The sequence below is a fragment of the Periophthalmus magnuspinnatus genome, chromosome 24 (assembly GCF_009829125.3).
Source record: "Periophthalmus magnuspinnatus isolate fPerMag1 chromosome 24, fPerMag1.2.pri, whole genome shotgun sequence".
Taxonomy (NCBI): Eukaryota; Metazoa; Chordata; class Actinopteri; order Gobiiformes; family Gobiidae; genus Periophthalmus; species Periophthalmus magnuspinnatus.
The window spans coordinates 6,132,167-6,155,699 of record NC_047149.1 but is presented as its reverse complement, the minus strand read 5'-3'; the positions used below and the strand labels follow the sequence as shown (position 1 = coordinate 6,155,699).

At 39.9% G+C, this 23,533-nt stretch overlaps 1 protein-coding gene across 1 annotated transcript in view; it reads right to left on the bottom strand.

Moving 5' to 3' along the window:
• otofa (otoferlin a) overlaps positions 1–23,533 on the bottom strand; it is a 155,381-nt gene that overhangs the window by 62,601 nt on the left and 69,247 nt on the right. The window contains 2 exon segments of the mRNA XM_055232387.1: positions 936–1,006; positions 18,296–18,489. Coding sequence (XP_055088362.1) covers positions 936–1,006; positions 18,296–18,489 — 265 coding nt within the window.

The window sequence follows — 23,533 nt, the reverse complement described above, 5'->3', positions numbered from 1 at the left end:
TGGGAATGGACAAGGGACCAGATGTTGTTCCCCAAACTCACATCTGGACACTGTCTTTACAATTTCCCAGTCCAATGTAGTGAACTTGTTAAGAGATAATGCACTTTTTTACTCACTTAATCAAGATTCTATACACAGTGCACAATTTAAGGCTGTCCAAGAGCATTAACATTTGAGAGGACTATAGTGGAATATTAACTGCTTAACTAACCTATGCAATTCAGGACATGGTAGCAGAGATGGTAACAATTAATACTTTGCAGTGACATCACTCTGGTAAAAAGGTTTAAGACATTTTAAACACATTTTCAGGAGCCCGTAATGAATTCCAGTGTTCATGTTCATATTTAGGTGACTTTCAACAAAAAGGTACTGTAAGAGAAACTAACTGAAACACTGTTGACTAATGCTACCTAGCTTGTGACTGTAATGTTATTTGAGAGAGACTTGTTTAATAGTAAAAATCATCTCGCTCGTTGTAGTTCCAACTAAGTCAGTTCATTCTGGTCAGACTGTGTTCAAATAAAGCTCAGATTAAAGTCTCACAAAGCCTCAGACAGAGCAGTGCCTACAGTTAAGATCACACCCCCAGGAAATGTTGATGACATCAGCTACAAAGAATCAGTAGAGTTAGCAGCTTTTAGAGAAAAGAAAAACTCCATGGAGACACAGGGATATTTTGTTATTTACAGCGGATATTACATTACCTGAAGAACTGCACCCTAAGCTATTTGATAATCAGCAGAAATATAAAGCATAAACCAGGATACATTTTTACACTTAAACGCCAATAGAAGTCATAGACGTCTTGGCTTTTTTGTGTTTTAAACATCTCAGTATACTGTAGAAACAAGTCCACTACTATTTATCTTACCACCGTTCCTGAAATGCTTGTGTCTTGAGGAAAAATGTTGCACTGGGAGTGATTTCCGTACCTCTCCTGTGGTCTTCCCGAGGGCTCCTGATCTTGCTGAGTTTCATGGCTGAGAACACTCCTTTCCCCGCTCTGTAGGAAAGAAATAAGCCTCATCAGTAACAGAGTAATCAATGTGGATCAGGCGTGCACTGGATTAACTACTATCTACTGATACACCCACACTTCACACACATGTAAAGTATGCTGTTTGTTTATTCAGTATCCGATTGCCTGGTATCGCATCTCTTTCTAACTTGATTTAAAAGATGTTATCCAAAACCTCATTTGCAATTTTTTGATAGTCATTTGATAGCCCTCGACAGATCTATATAACATTAAGTGCTCCTCCATGTTTTTAGAGTCCCCCAGACTCATCCAGATCTATTCAACACTAAAATATCCTTCATCACACAGAGAACTTTTTAATGTTGTTCTTCATTTACACCTTCAGGCCTCTGTGAACAGGCACACTTTTATAATCAATATTTTAGTTCTATTTATCCTTAATTTGAAACAGCAGCACTATTTACATGGTATATTTGTACTGTAATATTGATATAGAATTTTATTATTTATTTATTTATTTTATTTTTTTTAACATTATTTCTGTAATTGGGGAAGAATTATGGATTTTTTTTTTTTTTTTTAACTGATACAGATACCGATACCAATATTTAGCTTTTAGAATCCATAGTAAGGCCCAAAAATGTATCTAAACTTGAAGAAAAGATCACAAATTAACATTTCACCTTTGTAAAAATATGCTATTTTTATACAGAAAATTCTGCTCATACTGCCAGTGACACAACGCCAAACCAGAAGTGGAAAAAGCTAATCAAAATGCAACCCTACACCACAGCGCTGCATGTAGCCGGTGACAAACGCTATCGCCACATTTTAAGACCCTCAATCACGAAACAACAGTATCCAGTGACGCTCACATTCAGACTATTGGCTCAGATATCCTCACACTTTCCATAGCCATCTGCAGCGCAACAAATAAGTAGCATCAATTATTAACAAAATAGCGCAACCGTCCAATTTGTGAGGGTATACAGACAGGACAAGGAAGCTATGGAGCGAGGGACATTTATTTTCCAGAGATATCAAGTTGGGAAGTTGGGTTAAGATGTGATCATTCTGAAAAATATGGGATGACTTTCATGTACAAGAAAAGCAGCCAGAAGGAAAGATTGTTGGAGAGATTAGGTTTGACGGCGAGTGCCAAGGGTGTTCAGACTGTACGGCAAAATGCCGCTGGAAGAATAGAAATCAGCTGGATGGTAACAATGTGAACCAACAACTTCACAATCAGTTTATATGCTCTTTTATCAGTGTTGTAATCCATGCCACACACATGTCTGAATGCATTGATACAAATACTCGTATCGAATATTGGTGCCAAAGATTGGCTGGATCGGTTAAGCCGATATCATGGTTGGTACCTTTAATTTAATAGGACTATTTACAGGCTGATTTTGGCCGTCTCATTATGTTTGAACTTTTATTCACACAATGCTGTTCAGTAGTTATTTGAAAAATAATTAACAGTTACATAACACAATTGGATCTCTTGTGTTATAAGTTAACTGTGTTTTAAAGAAATATACACTATTTTCCGTTCCACATTGCTATTGGCTGATATCGGTATTGGAAGATACTTTAAGTGAAATTATCAATATCAGGACTGAAAAAGCTGGAACGGTGCGTCCGTACACATTATAATACTAGGACATAGGACATCAAGGACAATATAGGATCAAAGTAGAAGAGTGTTGTGTGCCCTGTCGTGTGTCCAGAGTTCCCCTGGCTCCCCCTCGAGGCTGCTGCAATGCTGTAGGACACAATGGACACAGAGGAGGGACACTTTTGTCCTGAGGGTTGTCACTCCATAAACTGCTCTGACCCTGGATCTGATGACCCTAGTGTTACCTGCTGAGCTGCACTGAGACTTTTGTTTAAGCTTTTCTATTATTATTGTATTTTACTGCTCTATGTGCTTAAACTGCCCCTCAGGGACAGACAAACTGATATTGATTTACCTGTAACCATGTAAGCTAGAGCTGCAATATATGACACACAAATCGAAATTGCACTTTGATTTGACACAATTATAAAATCTACTATAAAATCTATTATTAATGTGACATAAACTTAAATTTTAAACATGTGGTAAATATAATCTCAATTGTAATACTTGAAAATTGCAATTAGACTTTTTTCCAAAATCGTGCAGCCCAAAAGCAATGCCTTTTTTCTTATACATTATTAAGTATATCAAGTATTGAGTATCAAGAGCCTAATCTTGAAAAACAATGTTGCTGTAATTAATTAATAACAACACCATCAGTGCCATTAGTAATAATAATGATCAACATTAAAAAGACCAATTCTTCTTAGTATGATTGACTCACTCATCAATAATAAAACTTTTACTTTTTCCCTTCATAAAGTAGGAAGCTATTTGTTTGCATTACGGTCATTTCTATTTTCAGTGCCAGAATAAATAACTCTTAGGTTGTAAAGATTTTTCTTCAATTCAATACAATTCAAGAGAACAGCAGTGTGTCGTGACAGTTGTCCAATACCTTCGTGGACCTTCTTCTACCAAATAAATTTAAAGTAAAAATGGGACGATACAAACAATAATATCGCTAAATGTGATAAAAAGTAAGACACTAATTGTTTGTGCCACATTTTCTTGTAGTCATCCTTATGTCACCAGATTGTGCAGACAAAACAAATTTAATCACAATCTTCTATTCTAGATTATTGTTTTTATTTAAAACAAAGTACAATCCCATAACAGCTGTTTAAATATTATCCGTAACAATACATTAATCTGAATTTTATAGTTATTGTGACATCATCTTAAATCATAATTATTTTAGCCAAGATAAAACGTGACATCACATTTCAATATTGTCACATGGCGATTTTAAAGTTTCATCATTGAACCAGGACTCCAGGATAAGTATAAAATGCATATATTTAAATTAAAACTCAGGCAGTACTTAGTGATTCATATATACATACATACCAAAGTATATCAGAACTGGTCAGATCGATAATAATCCAAATCATAAAAGTTCTCCTTTTATGAAGTGTTCTGTATTCCCATAGTCTCAAGCAGCAGTATCAGTAGTTATCAGTAGTTGTAGCTGTAGTTGTAGCAGTCGCAGTAGTAGTAGGTCCAGACAGTTGAGTAGTATTGGTACTTTGGAGGATGGAGAGCTGCAGAGGAGGCAGAGGCACCTGTTTTGGTGGAGGAGGAGGCGGGGAAGGCCTCACAACAAAGACTATTGTCAAGAGACATATGACACTGGTCCTACAGTCCTCTGGGTACAGTGAGGGGGCAAGTGTCTGCAACTTACTGTAAAGAGCATACAGGGACTCTGAAACATAACCATTATAATGCACAAATAAAATTATTCACACACAAACACACACACTATAAGTGAATAGACCAATATGTCAAAAGGAACAAACTTTGTTGCAGGACATATACTTGACTCTGTGCCAGTTGTGAGTTTGCTTCCTGGCTCCAAGTTTGTTGAACGTCTTTGTACACTCTCTCCACTAGGTGGCACAGTGGCTAAGTGGCGCTCTCACCTCACAGCATGAGGGTACATGCTGTGAGGTGAGACACCTTTCTGTGTAGTAGTTTGTGTGGTTCCCATGTCTGTGTGGGTTTCCTCTGGACAGTCCAGGACCCAAGACATTCACCATAGGTGCTGCTGGACCAAATTACAGGTAAAAATGCATGTTCTAGGTTGTTCTGGTGTCGATTAAAACATGTGTAATAAAAATAAATAAAGTACCATGTATAAAATAGTTTGGGACACCAAAAACTCATAGAGATAAGCAGTTTTCAGACCCTCTAACAGAAAAGTTGTATACCTTTCCATCTCACTCAAATTAAATTTCAAGTTGCCAGTATGAACAATTGATTTTTCCGTTACTGTAAAACAACTCTTGCACTAATCTTCGTATCTAATCTGACAAAACTCTAATTGAACTAAGTCTTTTTTTCATAAGGACAAACATGAAAATACCACATTTTCCACTTGAGAGCCAGAACCTCTGAAGTGCAAACACGCAGGCAGCATGCCTGAGCCCTGCTTTAATGATCAAATAATAACTTTAAAAGAAGAGAAGGTTCACAAGGGCAACTATTAATTAGACAACCATAGCACCACTGTTGAGTTGATTTAAAAAAAAATCAAACCAATTGTAAAAAGCCTTGAATTATTTCATAAAAGAATGAGAGAAAAATGTTCTCACATTGAAAATAAACTGATAAATGAGTGCAAGCTGTGGTTTGCTACAGTGGCAAATTCCAGTAAGTGTATTGTGCACATGAATAATATCATATGCACCGTTTGCACTAAACGTCAGGGGAAAGTGAATGACCTTATGGTATGGTTCGATACATATGGAATATCAAGCTTGTCGTGCATAGACATTAGATCCTGAGTGACACAAGCTCAAAGCTGTGTATTGTGAACTGTGACTGTGAATATAAAGTTAGCGGAGAGAGGCAGACACAGACAGTCCTGTACAGTTCCTCTGCATTGTTTAGTGAAATGTGTCTGTGTGACCCGTGTGTTTTCTCAGAGTGAGTTCCCTGAACGTAGAAAACCTTGGAGTAAAACCGGCTGAATCTGTGAATATTGGGCTTCTAATCATCTGATTAAATTATCAGTGAAGAATGTTTATTATCAGAATTATCGGTTTAACATTATAAATGCCATTATTGGCCGATAATTACTGTATCTGATATTATTGTGCACCACTGCTTCCAAGGAATGTTGCATCGTAACTAGGGCTGCAAGATAAATAGCACTCTAATCAAAACTGCAATTTGAAGGGACACAAAGGCTGCAACTTTTGGAGTAACATCATTTTCTCCACAAACAACAAGATTATTCTGCATAAAAACAGCTACCCCTGTACAAACATGTTTTGAAATGTGATTCTTGCAGTAGTTTGTCGGTTCATATTTCAGTCTTTTTGTTAGTTCTTCTGGATGCATTTAAAATGTGAACTTTGAACATGGTTCTATTATTAAAACATAAATCGTAAATCTAATCACAATGGCAATGCTCGTCATATTTTACACATATTTAACACATTCAAGAACGTAAACCACCATTACAACAATTACATGAAGCACATATTACCAATGCAAACACTATAAAGTCTATACAACTGAATTACCATAAAGACTATTTAAACAACTACTAATTCAAACTATTTGTATAAACAGTTAATCTTGCATTACTGTCCTTCTCTGATGAGCCCTGAGTTTAGCCTTAAAAAGACAGCTCATGGATACACTAATTCTCTCTCTTCTCTTTCTCTCTTCTCTCTCACTCTCTCTCTCTTCTCAGATCTTTTTCAGCCATTGTTTTGAACCATAATTAGTGTCACATAATTAGTTGCCCTTGCAACTTTAATGCCCTACACAGACCATTCACATATATCTGCACTAGAGCTGCTAGATTAAAGGTCCCATATTACATAAAATTGACTCTTGTGAGCTTGAGTAAACCTGCATTATTACCTAGACCTTTTTAAAATTATAATAATTTTAGTTATTATGTTTATCATTGTTTCATTATTAATTGTATTATTATTTTAATCACTGTTATTTTCTTTATTACATAATTTACCAATATTTATTTGATGTGTATGTTTACGCATCCTGTCTGGGCAGAAGCTTTTAGCTAAGACATTGCAATATGTTTCATCATGTTGGTTTTTGTTTAAGGAGAGATGATACTAAGTCAAACATATTTGGGTGCTCTGGCCACCCAGAGCAAGTGCTGCATGTTCCATGGAGACTAGCTGCAGATAATCCCGGTATGTTTTTAATGACGAAAGGAAATGGCAAAGGCTGCAATTTTTGAAGTACCATAATTTCCACCATAAACAACAAGATATTTGCCTTGCATAAAAGCTGCTAATCCTGTAGTTTAAAGCTGTACAAACATGTCAAAAATGTGACTCTTGTATTAGTCTGTCAATCCATATTTCAGTCTTTTTGTGAATGCTTCTAGACACATTTAAAATGTGAACTCTGAACAAAACCCTTTCATTAAAACAAAAATTGCAAATCAAAGCGCAATGTTTGTCACAAAAATTTGACATTTTCAACAAATCATTCAGTCCTAACCTGCACTTCGAAGACTGAAATAAGAAACACAAAGACAAAAACGGGCTTATGTAACATGTGCTTATAAAAATGTTCACTGCATAAATGTTTGATAGTGAGTCAGAGTCTTGCATTTTTTACAGTGTTATTGCGTCAACCGAGCTCGAACAGGGCAACCCCTATTCTCCCAGCTTCATAAAAGTGTCTGTGCTTTTAAAGATGTCTTATTTCATTTAAAGCATAGCATATTTTAAGAAAAGGTCTAACTTGTTATGTTTCATTACATTAACTGACTGATAAGCGTAAAGGTAATACCCTCGATGTACCTCATTTTTACTGTCTTAAAAACATGAAAAACACAACTAGTTTTACAATTTCAAATAGTTTGCACTGGTCCTAATTATTCACCGTGATGTGTTTATAAGTGCTTTCTACAACTTTCAGAGACCAGAGAAGAGTTGTGTCAGTAAAGCTAACAACAGCTACCATGCCAATGCGCTCTTCCTGATTATCGAACAATAAAACAAAATTAAATAATAATAAAAAAATAAAAATTAAATACAAAAAAAAAAAAAAATGAAATTAAATGAAAATGAAAAAATTAGGGCTTCTGAAGAAGCCCTTCATGAAGAAAAATACAACAAGGCAGTTTACGTCGCCCGGACTGGCGTTACCGGGGCCCCACCCTGGAGCCAGGCCTGGGGTGGGTGCTCGGCAGCGAGCGCCTGGTGGCCGGGCCTTTCCCCACGGGGCCCGGTCGGGCCCAGCCCGAAGAAACGACGTGGGGCCGTCCTCCCGTGGACCCACCACCTGCGGGAGGAGCCATGAGGGGCGGGTGCGGAGAGATCCGGGTAGCAGTCGAAGGCGGGGACCTCGACGACCGGATCTCCGGACATGGAGACTAGCTCTGGGGACATGGAATGTCACCTCGCTGGGGGGGAAGGAGCCTGAGCTTGTGCGGGAGGTTGAGCGTTACCGGCTAGATATAGTCGGCCTCACCTCCACGCACAGCTTGGGCTCTGGAACCCATCTTCTTGAGAGGGGTTGGACTCTCCATTTCTCTGGCGTTGCCCGCGGGGAGCGGCGGCGAGCTGGTGTGGGCTTGCTCATTGCCCCACAGCTCAGCCACTGCGTGTTGGGGTTCACTCCGGTGAACGAGAGGGTCGCGTCCCTGCGCCTTCGGGTCGGGGACAGGTCTCTCACTGTTGTGTCGGCCTACGGGCCAAACAGCAGTGCAGAGTACCCGGCCTTCTTGGAGTCCCTGGGAGGGGTACTAGACAGTGCACCAACCGGGGACTCCGTTGTTCTCCTGGGGGACTTCAACGCCCATGTGGGTAACGACAGTGACACTTGGAGGGGCGTGATTGGGAGGAACGGCCTCCCCGATCTGAACCCGAGCGGTGTTTTGTTATTGGACTTCTGTGCTAGTCACAGCTTGTCCATAACAAACACCATGTTCGAGCACAAGGGTGTCCATCGGTGCACATGGCACCAGGACACTCTAGGTCGGAGGTCGATGATCGACTTTGTTGTCGTGTCATCTGACCTCCGACCGCGTGTCTTGGACACTCGGGTGAAGAGAGGGGCTGAGCTGTCAACTGATCACCACCTGGTGGTGAGTTGGATCCGCTGGCGGAGGAGGAAGCCGGACAGACCTGGCAGGCCCAAGCGTATTGTGAGGGTCTGCTGGGAACGTCTGGCGGAGCCCTCTGTCAGGGGGGTCTTCAACTCCCGCCTCCGGGAGAGCTTCTCCCTGATCCCGGGGGAGGTTGGAGACATGGACTCCGAGTGGGCCATGTTCTCCACCTCTATTGTTGATGCGGCTGCTCGTAGCTGTGGTCGTAAGGTCTGTGGTGCTTGTCGCGGCGGCAATCCCCGAACCCGGTGGTGGACACCGGAAGTAAGGGATGCCGTCAAGCTGAAGAAGGAGTCCTATCGAGCCTTGTTGGCTCGTGGGACTCCTGAGGCAGCTGATGAGTACCGGCAGGCCAAGCGTGCCGCGGCTCGGGCAGTCACAGAGGCAAAAACTCGGGGTTGGGAGGAGTTCGGGGAGGCCATGGAGGAGGACTATCGGACGGCCTCAAAGAGATTCTGGCAAACCGTCCGACGCCTCAGGAGGGGAAAGCAGTGCTTCACCAACACTGTTTACAGTGCGGGTGGAGAGCTGCTGACCTCGACTGGGGATGTTGTCGGGCGGTGGAAGGAATACTTTGAGGATCTCCTCAATCCCACTGTCACGTCTTCCGAGGAGGAAGCAGAAACTGGGGACCCGGAGGCGGACTCGTCCATCACCCTGGCTGAAGTCACTGAGGTGGTTGGCAAGCTCCTCGGTGGCAAGGCTCCGGGGGTGGATGAGATCCGTCCTGAGTACCTCAGGTCTCTGGATGTTGTGGGACTGTCTTGGCTGACACGTCTCTGCAACATCGCGTGGCGGTCGGGGACAGTACCTGTGGAATGGCAGACCGGGGTGGTGGTCCCTCTGTATAAAAAGGGGGACCGGAGGGTGTGTTCCAATTACAGGGGAATCACACTCCTCAGCCTTCCCGGTAAGGTCTATTCCAGGGTGCTGGAGAGGAGAATCCGACCGATAGTCGAACCTCGGATTCAGGAAGAGCAGTGTGGTTTTCGTCCTGGTCGTGGAACACTGGACCAGCTCTATACTCTCCATCGGGTCCTCGAGGGCTCATGGGAGTATGCCCAACCAGTCCACATGTGTTTTGTGGATCTGGAGAAGGCATTCGACCGTGTCCCTCGTGGTGTCCTTTGGGGGGTGCTCTGGGAGTATGGGGTCCGGGGCTCTTTGCTAAGGGCTGTCCGGTCCCTGTATGACCGGAGCAGGAGCTGTGTTCGCATTGCCGGCAGTAAGTCAGACCTGTTCCCAGTGCATGTTGGACTCCGCCAGGGCTGCCCTTTGTCACCGGTTCTGTTCATTATATTTATGGACAGAATTTCTAGGCGCAGTCAGGGGCCGGAGGGGGCCTGGTTTGGGAACCACAGGATTTCATCTCTGCTGTTTGCAGATGATGTTGTCCTGATGGCTTCTTCGAGCCAGGACCTGCAGCAGGCACTGGGGCGGTTTGCAGCCGAGTGTGAAGCGGCTGGGATGAGAATCAGCTCCTCCAAATCCGAGGCCATGGTTCTCGACCGGAAAAAGGTGGTTTGCTCTCTCCGGGTGGGTGGTGAGTCTCTGCCCCAAGTGGAGGAGTTCAAGTATCTCGGGGTCTTGTTCACGAGTGAGGGAAGGATGGAGCGTGAGATTGACAGGCGGATCGGTGCAGCGTCTGCAGTGATGCGGTCGCTGTATCGGTCCGTTGTGGTAAAGAAGGAGCTGAGCCGGAAGGCGAAGCTCTCGATTTACCGGTCAATCTACGTTCCTACCCTCACCTATGGTCATGAGCTTTGGGTAATGACCGAAAGGACAAGATCGCGGATACAAGCGGCTGAAATGGGCTTCCTCCGCAGAGTGGCCGGGCGCACCCTTAGGGATAGGGTGAGGAGCTCGGTCACACGGGAGGAGCTCGGAGTAGAGCCGCTGCTCCTACACGTTGAGAGGAACCAGCTGAGGTGGCTCGGGCATCTGCTCAGGATGCCTCCTGGACGCCTCCCTAGGGAGGTGTTCTGGGCATGTCCCACCGGGAGGAGGCCCCGGGGAAGACCCAGGACACGCTGGAGGGACTATGTCTCTCGGCTGGCCTGGGAACGCCTTGGGGTCCCACCGGAGGAGCTGGAGGACGTGTCCGGGGTGAGGGAAGTCTGGGAGTCCCTGCTTAGACTGCTGCCCCCACGACCCGGCCCCGGATAAGCGGAAGAAAATGGATGGATGGATGGATGAAAAAATTAAAATTAAATGAATACAACACAAAGTGGACATATTTTGACCTAAAAAGCTGCTTATACAATATATCTGTATTGGGGCAAGACAAATTTTACTCAAATACGTTGCAAAATAAGGACTTTAAATCATCTCCTACTTCCGCAATTGTCCCAGTTTTAGTTGTTTAGTCAAAATATATATTAATACAGATCTTACTAGCAATGTTCATTTCCTCTCAATTTTACTTATAGTGACGTTTTCCAGGTTTTGAAGGTTTGTTAAAATTGACAGTATTAGTGTTTTATCCTAAAATAGGCCACCACAATCCAGAGTGAATGTCAACAGAAACCCAACACTGTTCCAAGAGAAAAAGAGCACCACCAAGTATGAAAACTGAAAACACATGGGACATTGTGCGGACAACTGCTTACCCAACTGTTTAAGAATCTCTACAAATAATGGCCCACTGGTGATTGTGTTGTCTCAGCATTTCTGGTTCATCGGACTTCATATTTTCTGATGACCATTTGTCCAACTCCCTCTGACAACTGACCACAGCACTGAAATGGCCGACTGATTCCACGTAATGATTTCCAATGTTATTTTATAGTTTAGGAGAAAACATCACAACTGTTTAAAAGGATAAAAGCACAGAATTTATAACAGCTACACTTTTAGCCTTGGCGTCCCACAAGGCTCTATACTAGTACCTGTGCAGATTTATATAACGAGAAACAGAACCTTATTGTAGTCTTGGTGTTACTCTGGTTTAGATCAAGTTTGGGATTTGGTGTTTATATTAGTAATTGGATCATTTTGTAGCTTTTCAAAATTGCTTCAGGGTGGCAGTTGCTCTGTAGAGCTGTTCCCCCATTAACTTGAACTCTATAGGCCTTAAATCTTCTTAAATCGCCCATGGCTTTAAATCTCTTGGCTGACCAGCGTGACGACACAGCTCTCTTGTAGGTTTGTGGTAAAAAGGGCTGTGGGTGGGTTGTGGGCATCTAAATGACATAATTTGGAGAAAAATATCAAAATCGGCCTTATAAGTTGGCCCAAACATATTGCAAATTTATGGACCATCGGCTTCTCTCGATACTAAACAATCAGCCATGGAAAAACCCATATTGGTCAATCTCTAGTGTCAGTTATCAGTTATTGCATACTGGCTTTAGATTCATGGGCAATACTTCATATTAATTCATTTGTATATGTATGTAATTGGTGGAAGATTTGGTGCAATATGGCAGCCAACAGTCTGCTTGTGGTAGCTTATTTTTATGGATTTATCTTCTTGTGTTTTGTTTGTTTTGTGCTGAATTGTGATAACTAGAACTTATCTTTGGATTTTGGACCTTAACTACAAGGAGAGCGATGTGCAGGGATAGAGTAGTCGCTGTCACATTCATTTTTTATAGGTCATTGTAAGTCCTTTTTTAACAGCCACTGCTCCTGACTAGTTGCCCTACCTGCACTGAAGGATGGGTCGAGTGCAGAGGACAATTCAGGCTACCTTATCTGTCTGTGCAATTAATGGGAGAATAATACAGTATATCAGATTCATGATCAAATCAAAATCATTATCAAATCACAAAGACTTCAATTAGTTTTATAGAAATACCTTGTACCTGTAGTTTAGACCTCTACAAACCTGTTCTGAATTGCCTGGGGTTCTTGTATTAGTTTATCGGTTCAGATTTCAGGCTTCTCTCAAATGTTAATGCTGCTGAGCTTGTTTATAATGTGCTCTCTGGACAGAATCCTACATTTTAAACAAATCACAAATAGGGTCAGATATGGATTTTTTTTTTTTTGAGCTGATACAATATCTGCGTCGTTATTAAGTTGGTAAAATTTAGAGTAAAGACCAAATTTATAGTGAAGTTTACAAATTAACTTATCGCTTTTGTAAAAATAATACCAAAATGTATTTATGTGGGCAATGAATTCATATTTTCACTCATTTAATCTGTTCAAAAAGACAAATCTAATGCACGGAGGACAAACTGGGAATGACACAATGACACAGAGACCAGGGCAGAAAAAATATCAGCACCAAATATCAGCAAAATTTTCAATATCGATATCAGGTTGATACTGATATCGGGGAAAATCCTCTCAACAATAACGCAGATAACCGATATACTGTTATTAATTGCAAATCAAATCACAATAGTCAAGTCAGAAAAGTTGCAATGTGCTTCTTTTTTGGCAAAATTTTAGCCCTATAGCCGACTACCAATTTGTCCTTCACATGATATATTTTAGTTTTGCCAAAAAAAGAAAAGACAGAGAACAGCTGCTCTAAAGCAGTTTGTTAAAGTTCGCTTTCAGCGGTGTTTGGTTGTTTAAAATTTTAAAACTACACAAGTCAACGTCTCTCATATTTCTTTCTCAGAGTGACATGTTTTTGTTGCACAGTCGTGCCCTTTTTAACTTTTCCACTTGACAGCCCTGTGTTATGGACGACTACCAAAGTTAAGGAAACAAACTCAGAATCTATTGAGCGAGACACAAACTGCAGTCTGAACAGAAGGCTAAAACAGAAACCATCATTTGTTCAACTCAATTCTCGTCTCCGCGGCTCTCCCATGCAGTTCAAACAGAGGGATCATGCATTTTTAACAGGCTAGATAAACACGCTCACTATTTGTAACAATATGCTGCAGACTTTCTGTGCACACAACTTAAACCAATTTGCCACCTCTAAATACTGCAATTTGAACTCTGCAGATATCAAACACTACAATAATTTCTCTGCAAACAACAAAATACTGTATGTATGTACTGTATGTTACTCTGTATAAAATCTCAAAAAACATGTGTTTAGAATCAGAATCAGAAGACTTTTATTGCCATCGTTTGTGAACAAAGTTCACAAACTAGGACTTACTTCGGTGATAAAGTGCAACATAAAACACACTGAATAAATACAAACACAAATAAGGGCATGCACAAAGTTATAAAAAGATAAGCTTAAAAATAAAATAAAATACTTATAGGTAGAAAATATATACAACAGCAGCATCAGAACAACAGTGCAAACATGATTTATAAAGTGTCCAGTTTTGTGCAGACTGACGTAAGCAGATGTTACAACATGGTTAAAAGCTCACAAAATCAAATACATCCCCTTTAACCCCTGAATTATTTCCCCAATGTATAAAAAAATGTTTGAATGGTGATTTTTATCTTCCTCTGAATCCCAAAACAAGGCACTTAAAATAAGCCATAATGGAAGACTTTTGTCCTAAATACAATATAAAAGAATCATGACATTGAATCTCATTTTCTAAAATCTTGATTTTAACAATGCTACATGTTTATCTTTGGTGTCCTGACTGGCCCAAATCAGGTCAAAACCAGAACTGGATCTGGTCCAAGGCAGAACTAAACCAGGACCAAACCAGGTCTAAAACATTGTAAATAATAGATGCATAATCAAAACAGGAATGACATTTTTAAAAAGGACTGGAACTGCAATTTTGAAGCCTATAAGAATGCATTAAGATCCTCATTTGGTACTTTATGGCCTGGTGTCTCATATTTGCTGCAATCCCAAAAACCCATATAATAAAAAAACAGATCTTATTAACTTATCTAAGGAGGCTGCATAGTTTTATTTTAACCCAGCTTGCCTCATCATAGGAATTTACACCAGCTATATAAACCACATTTTCACATTTTTCAAATTTCAAGTTTTGCTTTTTTCAACGGGCTGCAGCTCCCACTCAAACCTGTTGCATAAGAGCCTAATTAACAACCTAGAAACAAAATTGGTGGAATAACTTTACCAAGTTGGTTGTACTGATCCCAAATTGGTTTGTCACAAATAAGACACAGGCAGTGGGCATTAAGGAGTCACCTTGGAAGAGGGCTCTTTATAAACATTGATTGATTGATAAAATAAAAGTACCGTTTCATTATAGTTTCAAATAACCACCTTTACTCTCACCTCTCTGGCCTGTCCTGTGTATTGGACTCCATGCACTATTCAGCGTGTGCTCTGCCTGCTGCCACTAAAGCCATGCAGCCGGTGATTTATTTATTAGGAATAACAAAAAGCCCCAAAAGCCTGCACTGTGTGACTCCTCCAGACAGGACAGAATGAACTGGGCAATAAATCAAGCTTACTATGATAAAAGTTTTAGCGAGCAGTGGGGCTGGGTTAGAGACAGCCAAACTTAGGTGCCATTATGGTGACATTATGAGAAAAGACGTGAACCAATTGGCCGTCCAGTTTTAATAAGGTGTGACTGTACTGGTATAATGAAAACCAATAGCCAGAGTCGAGCTATGAGGCCAATTCATTTCTGTAAGCAGCATCCCTGACATTTAGACCTAGTGATATAACACGAGTGGACAGTCGGGGCTGGTACAAACTAATAATGTGGGTTTTGGTTTTGTCTAGTGGGACTGTACAGTCTACCTGCAAATTTGCTTTTCTGTTTTGTGGGTATGTCGTGATACAGGAATCTGAAGATTAACTCAACTAATTATTTTTTTGTTAGGTGACCATAAACTTATATTAATCTTATTGCTACAATTTATTTCAAGCATGCCAGTGAGATTGATGCAACTACATTTTGATATAATTAAAGTGGAATTAATACTAAATTAACTTTTTTGCTACTAAAGTATGTATATAGTGTATATCGTGTTTTAACAGCAATATCTTCCCAAGTCACTTTTGGCAACTTTAGTACAAACTAGGTACATTTTCAGATTTCTGGTCAAAAACGTCTAAATCAAATTGTGTGCTGCCTTCAGTGATCTTTGCAATTTCCAGTAGTTGATGACGTCACACAGAACTGCCCTGATTACAGCCAGGTGTTTGTGATTACAATCACCTGAATACATGTTAGACCAATTAAATACGACATGATGCCAAAAACAAATCGTGTAGATCATTATTGTAAATCAACAAAATGTAAAATCATTAATTTATTCTATTACAAGTTTCTTTTTAATAAAAAAAAAAATAAATAAATAAAAGTTTTCTTCATTTTCTTTCTTTCATTCAGGTAAGACCTCTGATCAGGCTCACCCTTCCACAGATCTGTCCTATAGTGAGACCTAGTCCTATCACAGGCTTTTCTATAGATATAAGTTTATGTTCATACTGTGGAACATTCTAAGCAAAACAATATAATCTCCCTGGAGACAAACAGCTGATGGAATCTCTAGCAAAACAGTTCCCCAGTGCAAGTAGTTATCATAATATATAAAAGTTGATATAAATATGAGAAGGGCTGGGAATCTCAGGGTCCCTCTTGATTTAGTGTGATACAATAATATCATGATATGGCGATGCAAAAATCGATATAGTGCACTTGTTATTTTTAAGAACCAACTGTATTTTAACAACAGTATTTCTCTGTTAAACCACTACCTGCACATATGTGATACATGCAAATACACAAATCAGTCACCAAATCAGTGAATGTGTCAAATGTATGTAAACTTCCTTTCTCTAAACAAGCACTACATAATTTAAAGGTAAACAGTCACATGTTTATACAGCGCTTTTCCAACTTCAATCACTCAAAGCGGTTTACATCAAGGAACCACTCACCCATTCACACACATCAGTGAATGCAGACACTGGAGGAGGAGGTGGATTAAGTGTCTTGCCCAAGGACACAACAACAGCATTTATCTGTGGGAGCTGGAAGTGCACCCCAACCTGTGGGTCAGTTGATCTGGCCATTGTCCACTGTTTATGTTGAGAGCTGGATTTGAACCAGCAACCTTTGGATCAGTAGACAAACAGCCTACCAACGCTCTAGTTAAGTATCACGCTATAACAATATTTTAATATTTTTGCACACCTCTAAATCTGTCTATCTTTAAACCCTTACATTAAAATTCATAAACTTAAAGGATTTGAGAAACCTGTGAGAGAGTTTTTGATGTGGATTTAAGTCCTGTCTTAAGCTCTCTGGTTTTTAGTATTTTTGGAGCATTTCCATATTCACTTTCCTGTCTTTCTTGAGGTTTAGCCTGCAGCAGCTTTTCTGGAGTCTGACAGAGAGCGCAGTGTGGCTCTGCAGACAGGTGTCCTCTCTCTCCACAAGGGTACAGCAGTGAGAGTGAGGGAATGCTAATGTGACAGCCACGCAGCGGTTTGACATGTGGTGAACTGCTTTCATTTACATTTTTATAAGGTTTATAATCATACATTCTACGGGGTATTAATGCACATTTATCAGGCCATTTTAAAATACTTTTTGTTAGCTTAGTGTGGGTTTCATGTTATTATTTTCAATGTATAATTTGAAATAATGATATACATTTCAATAGTGGCAAAAATTTCAATATTATTGTTCATCGTCTATATTTTCTTCAGCATTATATCGTACTTCAAAATGTGTTATCGTGACAGGCTTGTGTATGTGTAATGTAAAAAAAAATAAGTAAGTAACACATATTGAAAACAAAATGGCAGCAGAGGGTGCAGCCACTTCAAGTGTTGATGAAATGATGAGTCAAGCATTATAAGTCTAACACATCGCACCATATAGGACGTTATAAGAAATAGTCTGCTGAATGTGATAGAACTTTAAAAACACAGATGAGCACTTCCAGATAACCACCACTGCACTAAACAGGATCTTTAAAGATGAGATAGAGGGTATTTAGCAAACACACAAATACTGAGCCTGATTATTTTCATTAGTGACTAGATCATAAAGAACTTGCCATATTATTACAAAAATCTGAATTTAACAATATCAGTTTTTATCAATATCAAATATTATAGGCCTATAGAATGTTGTGACGTCTGAAACCCAGTGATTGAATAATTGTAAAATGGAATAGAATATATTTATAGATGAAATACGTTTTTGACATGACATCTTTCTACTTCTATGTCAGAGAATAAGAGTTTTATTCTCTCAGGACATAAGTACAGTATGTGCAGCTCTATACATATTGAGACAGTGGCTTTATTGAGCAGAAAGGAAGGCACATGTTAAAACTTATCTCCAGCAGCTTTTGTTCTATTCATATCTATGAGAGGTTTGAGGCCTATCGCAGCACCTACAGGCCTGAGGCGAGCACCCTCTGGACAAAGAGGAGGGGAAACACACACCATGACAGGCCCGTTTGCAATGGAAAAGGAAAAGCACATTGTTGTGTGTAATGAAAAATGTCAGTCTGTGCTACAGCTGTTCAGGTTCATAAAACACAGAGGAGGATCAGCTCGAGTGCTGCTGCCACTGTACAACAAATATTGTATTTGCTTACAGAATATCTGGCATTGGAATAAAATTAATATTGACTACTTGAAATTAGAGACTGTGACTGTTGGGGTCAATATTTATAGTGTGAATGATTTGAAAGCACTAGTGGGTGACGTTTCATTTAAACAAACAAATACATGGTGTGTAGTAATGCTGCTTACTTCCTGAAGGTTGGTATAGATCCATGCAGTGAGCGTCCAGGTGAAGTGCCTGATCCATGGCTGGACAGGAGGCTGTCTGTCTCAAAGGTAAAAACCCCGTCTCTGTCGTCTGGGACGTCCAGGAACTCCCCCTCGCTCCAGGAGCCCACTGTGCCCTCCATGGGCTGATACCGGATCTCCACGCTCACACTGGTCTGAAAAACACAGGTTTTAGTATTGAAGAGGTACGGATCTGTCTATAATATTTAATATGGTAAGATATGTCCTCAGAAACACAATTTGTTGAATAATGATTTGGTGCAGAAAGAGCAAATGCACCTGCACCATGTTTTTGTCTTCAAATATTAATTGGTTGCCTCCATGTCAGTTTAACAGGACAGAAATTAAACTGGACTCAAGGTTACATATATTTTACTAAGTCCCAAGATACAGGTTGGAGACCCCTGCATGTTTTCCCTATAATTTATTTAGTAATTAGATTTTTCAAATTGCATTAAACTACTGATATGTAAATCATAAAAAAAGAATGTCGAGTTTAAGCCTGAAATAACAAATCTGATTATTTAAATGATTGTGAACAAATTAATCTATTGAGACTTAAAAACATGTCATGTGATGAAGAGGTTTTTGACTGACACAATGACAGAACATGTGTAAATGTTTTTAATGAAAAACACATTTTCCATTCATCCAAACTTGACTAATCAATCAAAAAAAAAAAAAAAAAAAGGCAGAGCAATAGGTTAGCTAATTAATAATATATTTCTATGCATTTACTTATTATTTAGTTTATATAGTTTTATTTAGTTTCATCAGCAAAAAATATTTATTAATGAAAAATGCAAAATTAATACTCAATACTTGAGAAACTGATGTAAATAAATTATGTACAACACCAAAGTTATAGGCCCAGGTGCCTCTGTGGGTCTGTGAGGAGTTATGGCAAATCCAATAGTTTAATCATGAAGTTTAAAAGATATTTCCAATAACCCCTGCAGCGTGTTTGAATGCCCTTTTAATAGTGTTTATAAAAAAAGGCTCAATCTCCGCAGACTCACTAACTATAAATCATGTCTGTTTTCAAGCTGCTGTAGGGAATTCAGCTCGTCAGTGGCGATTACGCCCGCTCTGGCCGAGACGCTGTAGTTTGTCTTTGACGTCTTCTGGGAGGCCGAATTTGGACAAACCTGGCACCCCTGATATTGCCTTGATCTTTATTATAGAGTGGGCAATTTATTTATCTGACAGAGATGGATGCATTGCATATATACTCGGAGCTCTACAGGTCCACTGACAATATGTGAATCAGTCTTGTATTTGACGAGCTGGAAATGTTATTGAAGAAACAAATCTAGGCCTACTGGAAGTAGAGAACAGAGCTGTCACTTTAAAAGCATTTTTTACCATCATTTTAACTATATACAGAGCAATGGCTGGAGTCAGTGACTGCACACAGCCACAATCTAAAGTCCATGTGTCAGGAATCAGTGACCGATGGTTTCCAATGTTTGTGGTGTATCCACTGTGCTACAGGAGGCAGAGTGGAGTCTGGAGAGCTGAGCTGTTGGTTTTTCTGCTCACTCAATTAAGCTGTAACTTGTTTCAGATGTGAAGCACATGGCATACTGGATAATAAAACCAAGGGCACGAGCAGCATTTGAACCCCTGCAGTCAGTGTGCCAGCGCCGCACCACTGCTACACTCTCAGAGCTAGTGTGACCAGATGGAAACCAATCATGCAAATTTGTAAAACATTAAAATTTCAGATACTTTGGCAGTATTAGTGTTTAAATATTATGCAAATGTTGACTATAAATAACATAAATAACAAGAAAATATAGCATAATCTGTTAGTTCCTTAATTTTCTGCATTTCAAAGTATGTGACAGCTACTTGGGGCGATCAGAAAAACAGATCATCAGCTCCATTGAAAGTCTATTATGCAAATCTGACCAATCACATACTCGCGGCTGTGTGTCCAACACTTTTCAGCAGCATGCATGAGTTTAGAGTAGGGGAGGTCAAGTCAATAGAGCATTGTTAACATGTAATTACAGCGTTGTTGCAGCTCAAACTGCAAACACCAGTGGAGTGTCCCCAAAACCCATGAGCTCGGCTCCAGAGTTATACCACAAAGGCAGACTCAACAGGACACAGGGGCAGTCTCACATTTACCCCTGACAACAGGTGAAAGCAATGTTTGCACAAGAAGAGATCTAACTGAACCCAAGAAGAGGTTTGTTTAACTCTTACTGTAAGACACAGAAGCTAGAAGAATTTAGTATTGATGTTGTAGCATCACTTAGAAGCTTCTCTGATTCCCTGCTTAATAAAACACAAATCGCCAGAACAGGCTTTAAGGTGAACTGGGACATGAAACTCATGTCAAATTACACAAACGCGCTTGGACAACAGCATGAAGCTAACGCTGCAGGGACTCCTATTCATTCAAATACAACACCCCCAAAACTCAAGACAAACAATCCAGGAAGAAAATCAGGTCGATCCAATCTGGTTCATTTCTGTTGGTCCAAAATGGACTCATTCAGTCTTTATGAATCAAAACAAAAGTATATCCAAAAGTATGTCCCATAAACATACTGATAATAACTTGTTCCCTGTTCTGAAAAAAATCTTGTCTCCGTTCAGTGGAGAAGTGTGGTAAACAATGTGAGCCTTCACAGATTCCTTTCACTCTCCTTTTAGATTACCATGTGGATTTATATTTGTGTAATCCCTCAGTCGTCCAGGTAGGTTCCATAGTGGTCTGTGTCTTATACTTACACTACTGATTTAATGTTTTAAAGCTATTCAGGAAAGGTTCATTTCTTTTCGGTGAATGTGACCTTTTCAGTATCAATACCTGCTCAAATGAAATCTGATTTTCAACACTTTTGACAACCCTAATACCTATGCATCCCCCCTATTCTAAACCCACATTCTGATATAGAGCTTGATCCATCCAGCCTGATCTGCTCTCTCTGCACACCGCCCCACTCTCCTTTTGTCTGCTAGTATCTTTATTCTTCGTTTTGAAGTGTTCATAAAAGAACCATGACATATGTTGTGGACTTGCGTGCCTTAAAGCAGTCTCTTACTGCGCCTCCCCTCTCTCACTCCCCACTCCTCCTCCTTTCCTCCTCTTCCTCACCCCATCACTACCACCATCATCTGTGGATCATCGCATCAGCAAAACCCAGTAATGCACTGAGCACCCTGGGGCTCTCTCTCGCGTTTTAGCCTGTCTTCTCTTTTAACAAACTATTTTCATATCTTTACAAATTGCCTTTTAAATTCTACTAACACGTGTTCAACACTGCAGCTTGTTGGAATATTCCATAGATAATGCTTGAATGTAATGTGCTTGTGTGTGATTCTATAGGAGGCGTATCTTGCTGTGTAGGATCATAAAGGCGTTGCGTTTTATGGTTGCAGAGATGTCGGTAACTTGATGGATAGAGCTATTAAGTTTTTGTATTTGCTGGTGAATGGGTTGGCAACGACAGCCATGCTAGCACAATCCGTATGAATTCTGCTAGCATCACTGTAAGGAGTTCTGACAGTAAATTTTATGAAGCTTATGTCATTTTAATATGTCTGTGATGTATTCTAGCTTTTCATAATTCATGATGGAATCCAGGGGCTTCTTTCCAAGGATAAAATTAGCATCCGACTTCACAGCTTTTTCTTGTAAATAATGTAAAATGTACAGTCGTTAAAGAGCATATAACACTATTTTCTGATCTGTTATAATGTACTTTCCGGATCAAAAAAATACCTGGAGTTTTATTTTGTGCCATTCACACAGGTTTAAGACACAAACACTGCATTTTTAGGCACTCTGTTCCACATTGTGATGTCATGTGGTAATACATGAAGTCCACTACCGTGTCTTTAAACTCCATACACCTTCACTAGAATCATTTGGATCATTTCAGTCCTGGATTCCCCATCTCTACTAAAATAAAGGTAAAAAGTAGCTGTTTACTTCATGACATCACAAGGTGGAACAGATCATTTTGAGTTGCCTGGGATCTACAATACACACTTCTCCAATACTTTACAAAGATGTGAGTCTGGTCATCATTGAATCTCCCCATTTTCAAATGGGTGTGATTGACATGTGGATTAGCCAATCGGAGACACGCATGGTCTGTTTGTATTGGGGGAAAAAAGACCACAGATTTCTGCAGAATAAATGAGAGAAGCACTAAAGTCTGTTAATCTGAGGTGAGATCAATTTGATTTTATTTGTAAATCACAGGTGACCAATGAGCTCCTTTGTTTCACAAGAAAAGACCAAATCTGATCGCACAATCACGTTGAACCGAGCTTGAGACGGAGGATATGGGAACCAGACTGATCTCAATCAGTATAAAAAATGCAGTATGTAAAAAATTGATCTTTGCATAAAAAATACAGAGCGGTCTGGATTTGCCAGGCAACATTGTGAGGGAATGCAGACAAAGTAATAATGTAGGATTACTCAAATATGTGTGAATGAAACTAAACACAACTCTGGGTATGTTTTTGATGAGGTAACAGCATGATAACATGGCTACTGTGTCAGTTTTGTGTAATATAGGACCTTAAAATATACAATGTTCCCAAAAATAGGCAGATGTTAAAACTCTTATTTATAAAATGTGCTATACAAATAAAGTCGGATTGGATTGAACATTTTGTATAGAAAATGTGTTTTCACAAAAAGGTAAATTTAGATTTTAGTCTGTGTAAAAACCTGGGTAACAAAACTTTTCTTCAATATAGAGGCGGTTTCAGCGGTGATAATCAAGACTTTTCGGCTCCCATCCAGAAGCCATTTTCAATTTGATGGTACTGGCTTGAGGCAGTAGGATTTATACTACACTGCATTAATTGCAGTGTAGTCCAGCCCCAAAGGGAGGAGTTTTAAAAAGAAACAGCCCTGCTCTTGTTTACAGCTAACATCATTATGTGTTGTTATACCCTATTGTAAATTGGGTATTGGTGAGATCTATGTCTCACTGCAGCAGGTGAATATGGACCAGTGGTATGGTCTGCATTTATTTGAACAGAGACAGTGCACAACATTACATTGACCTTTAAAAACAGGAAAGATGTACGGTGCCAGGTTATAGCAAAAATACTAATTTCCACCTGTCGTCCCTGGACAGGCTGATGTTTAGTAAAAATAAGTTTGTTGTAGATGGATGAAAAACCTGTAAACACATGGTACATACATCGAATACAACACAC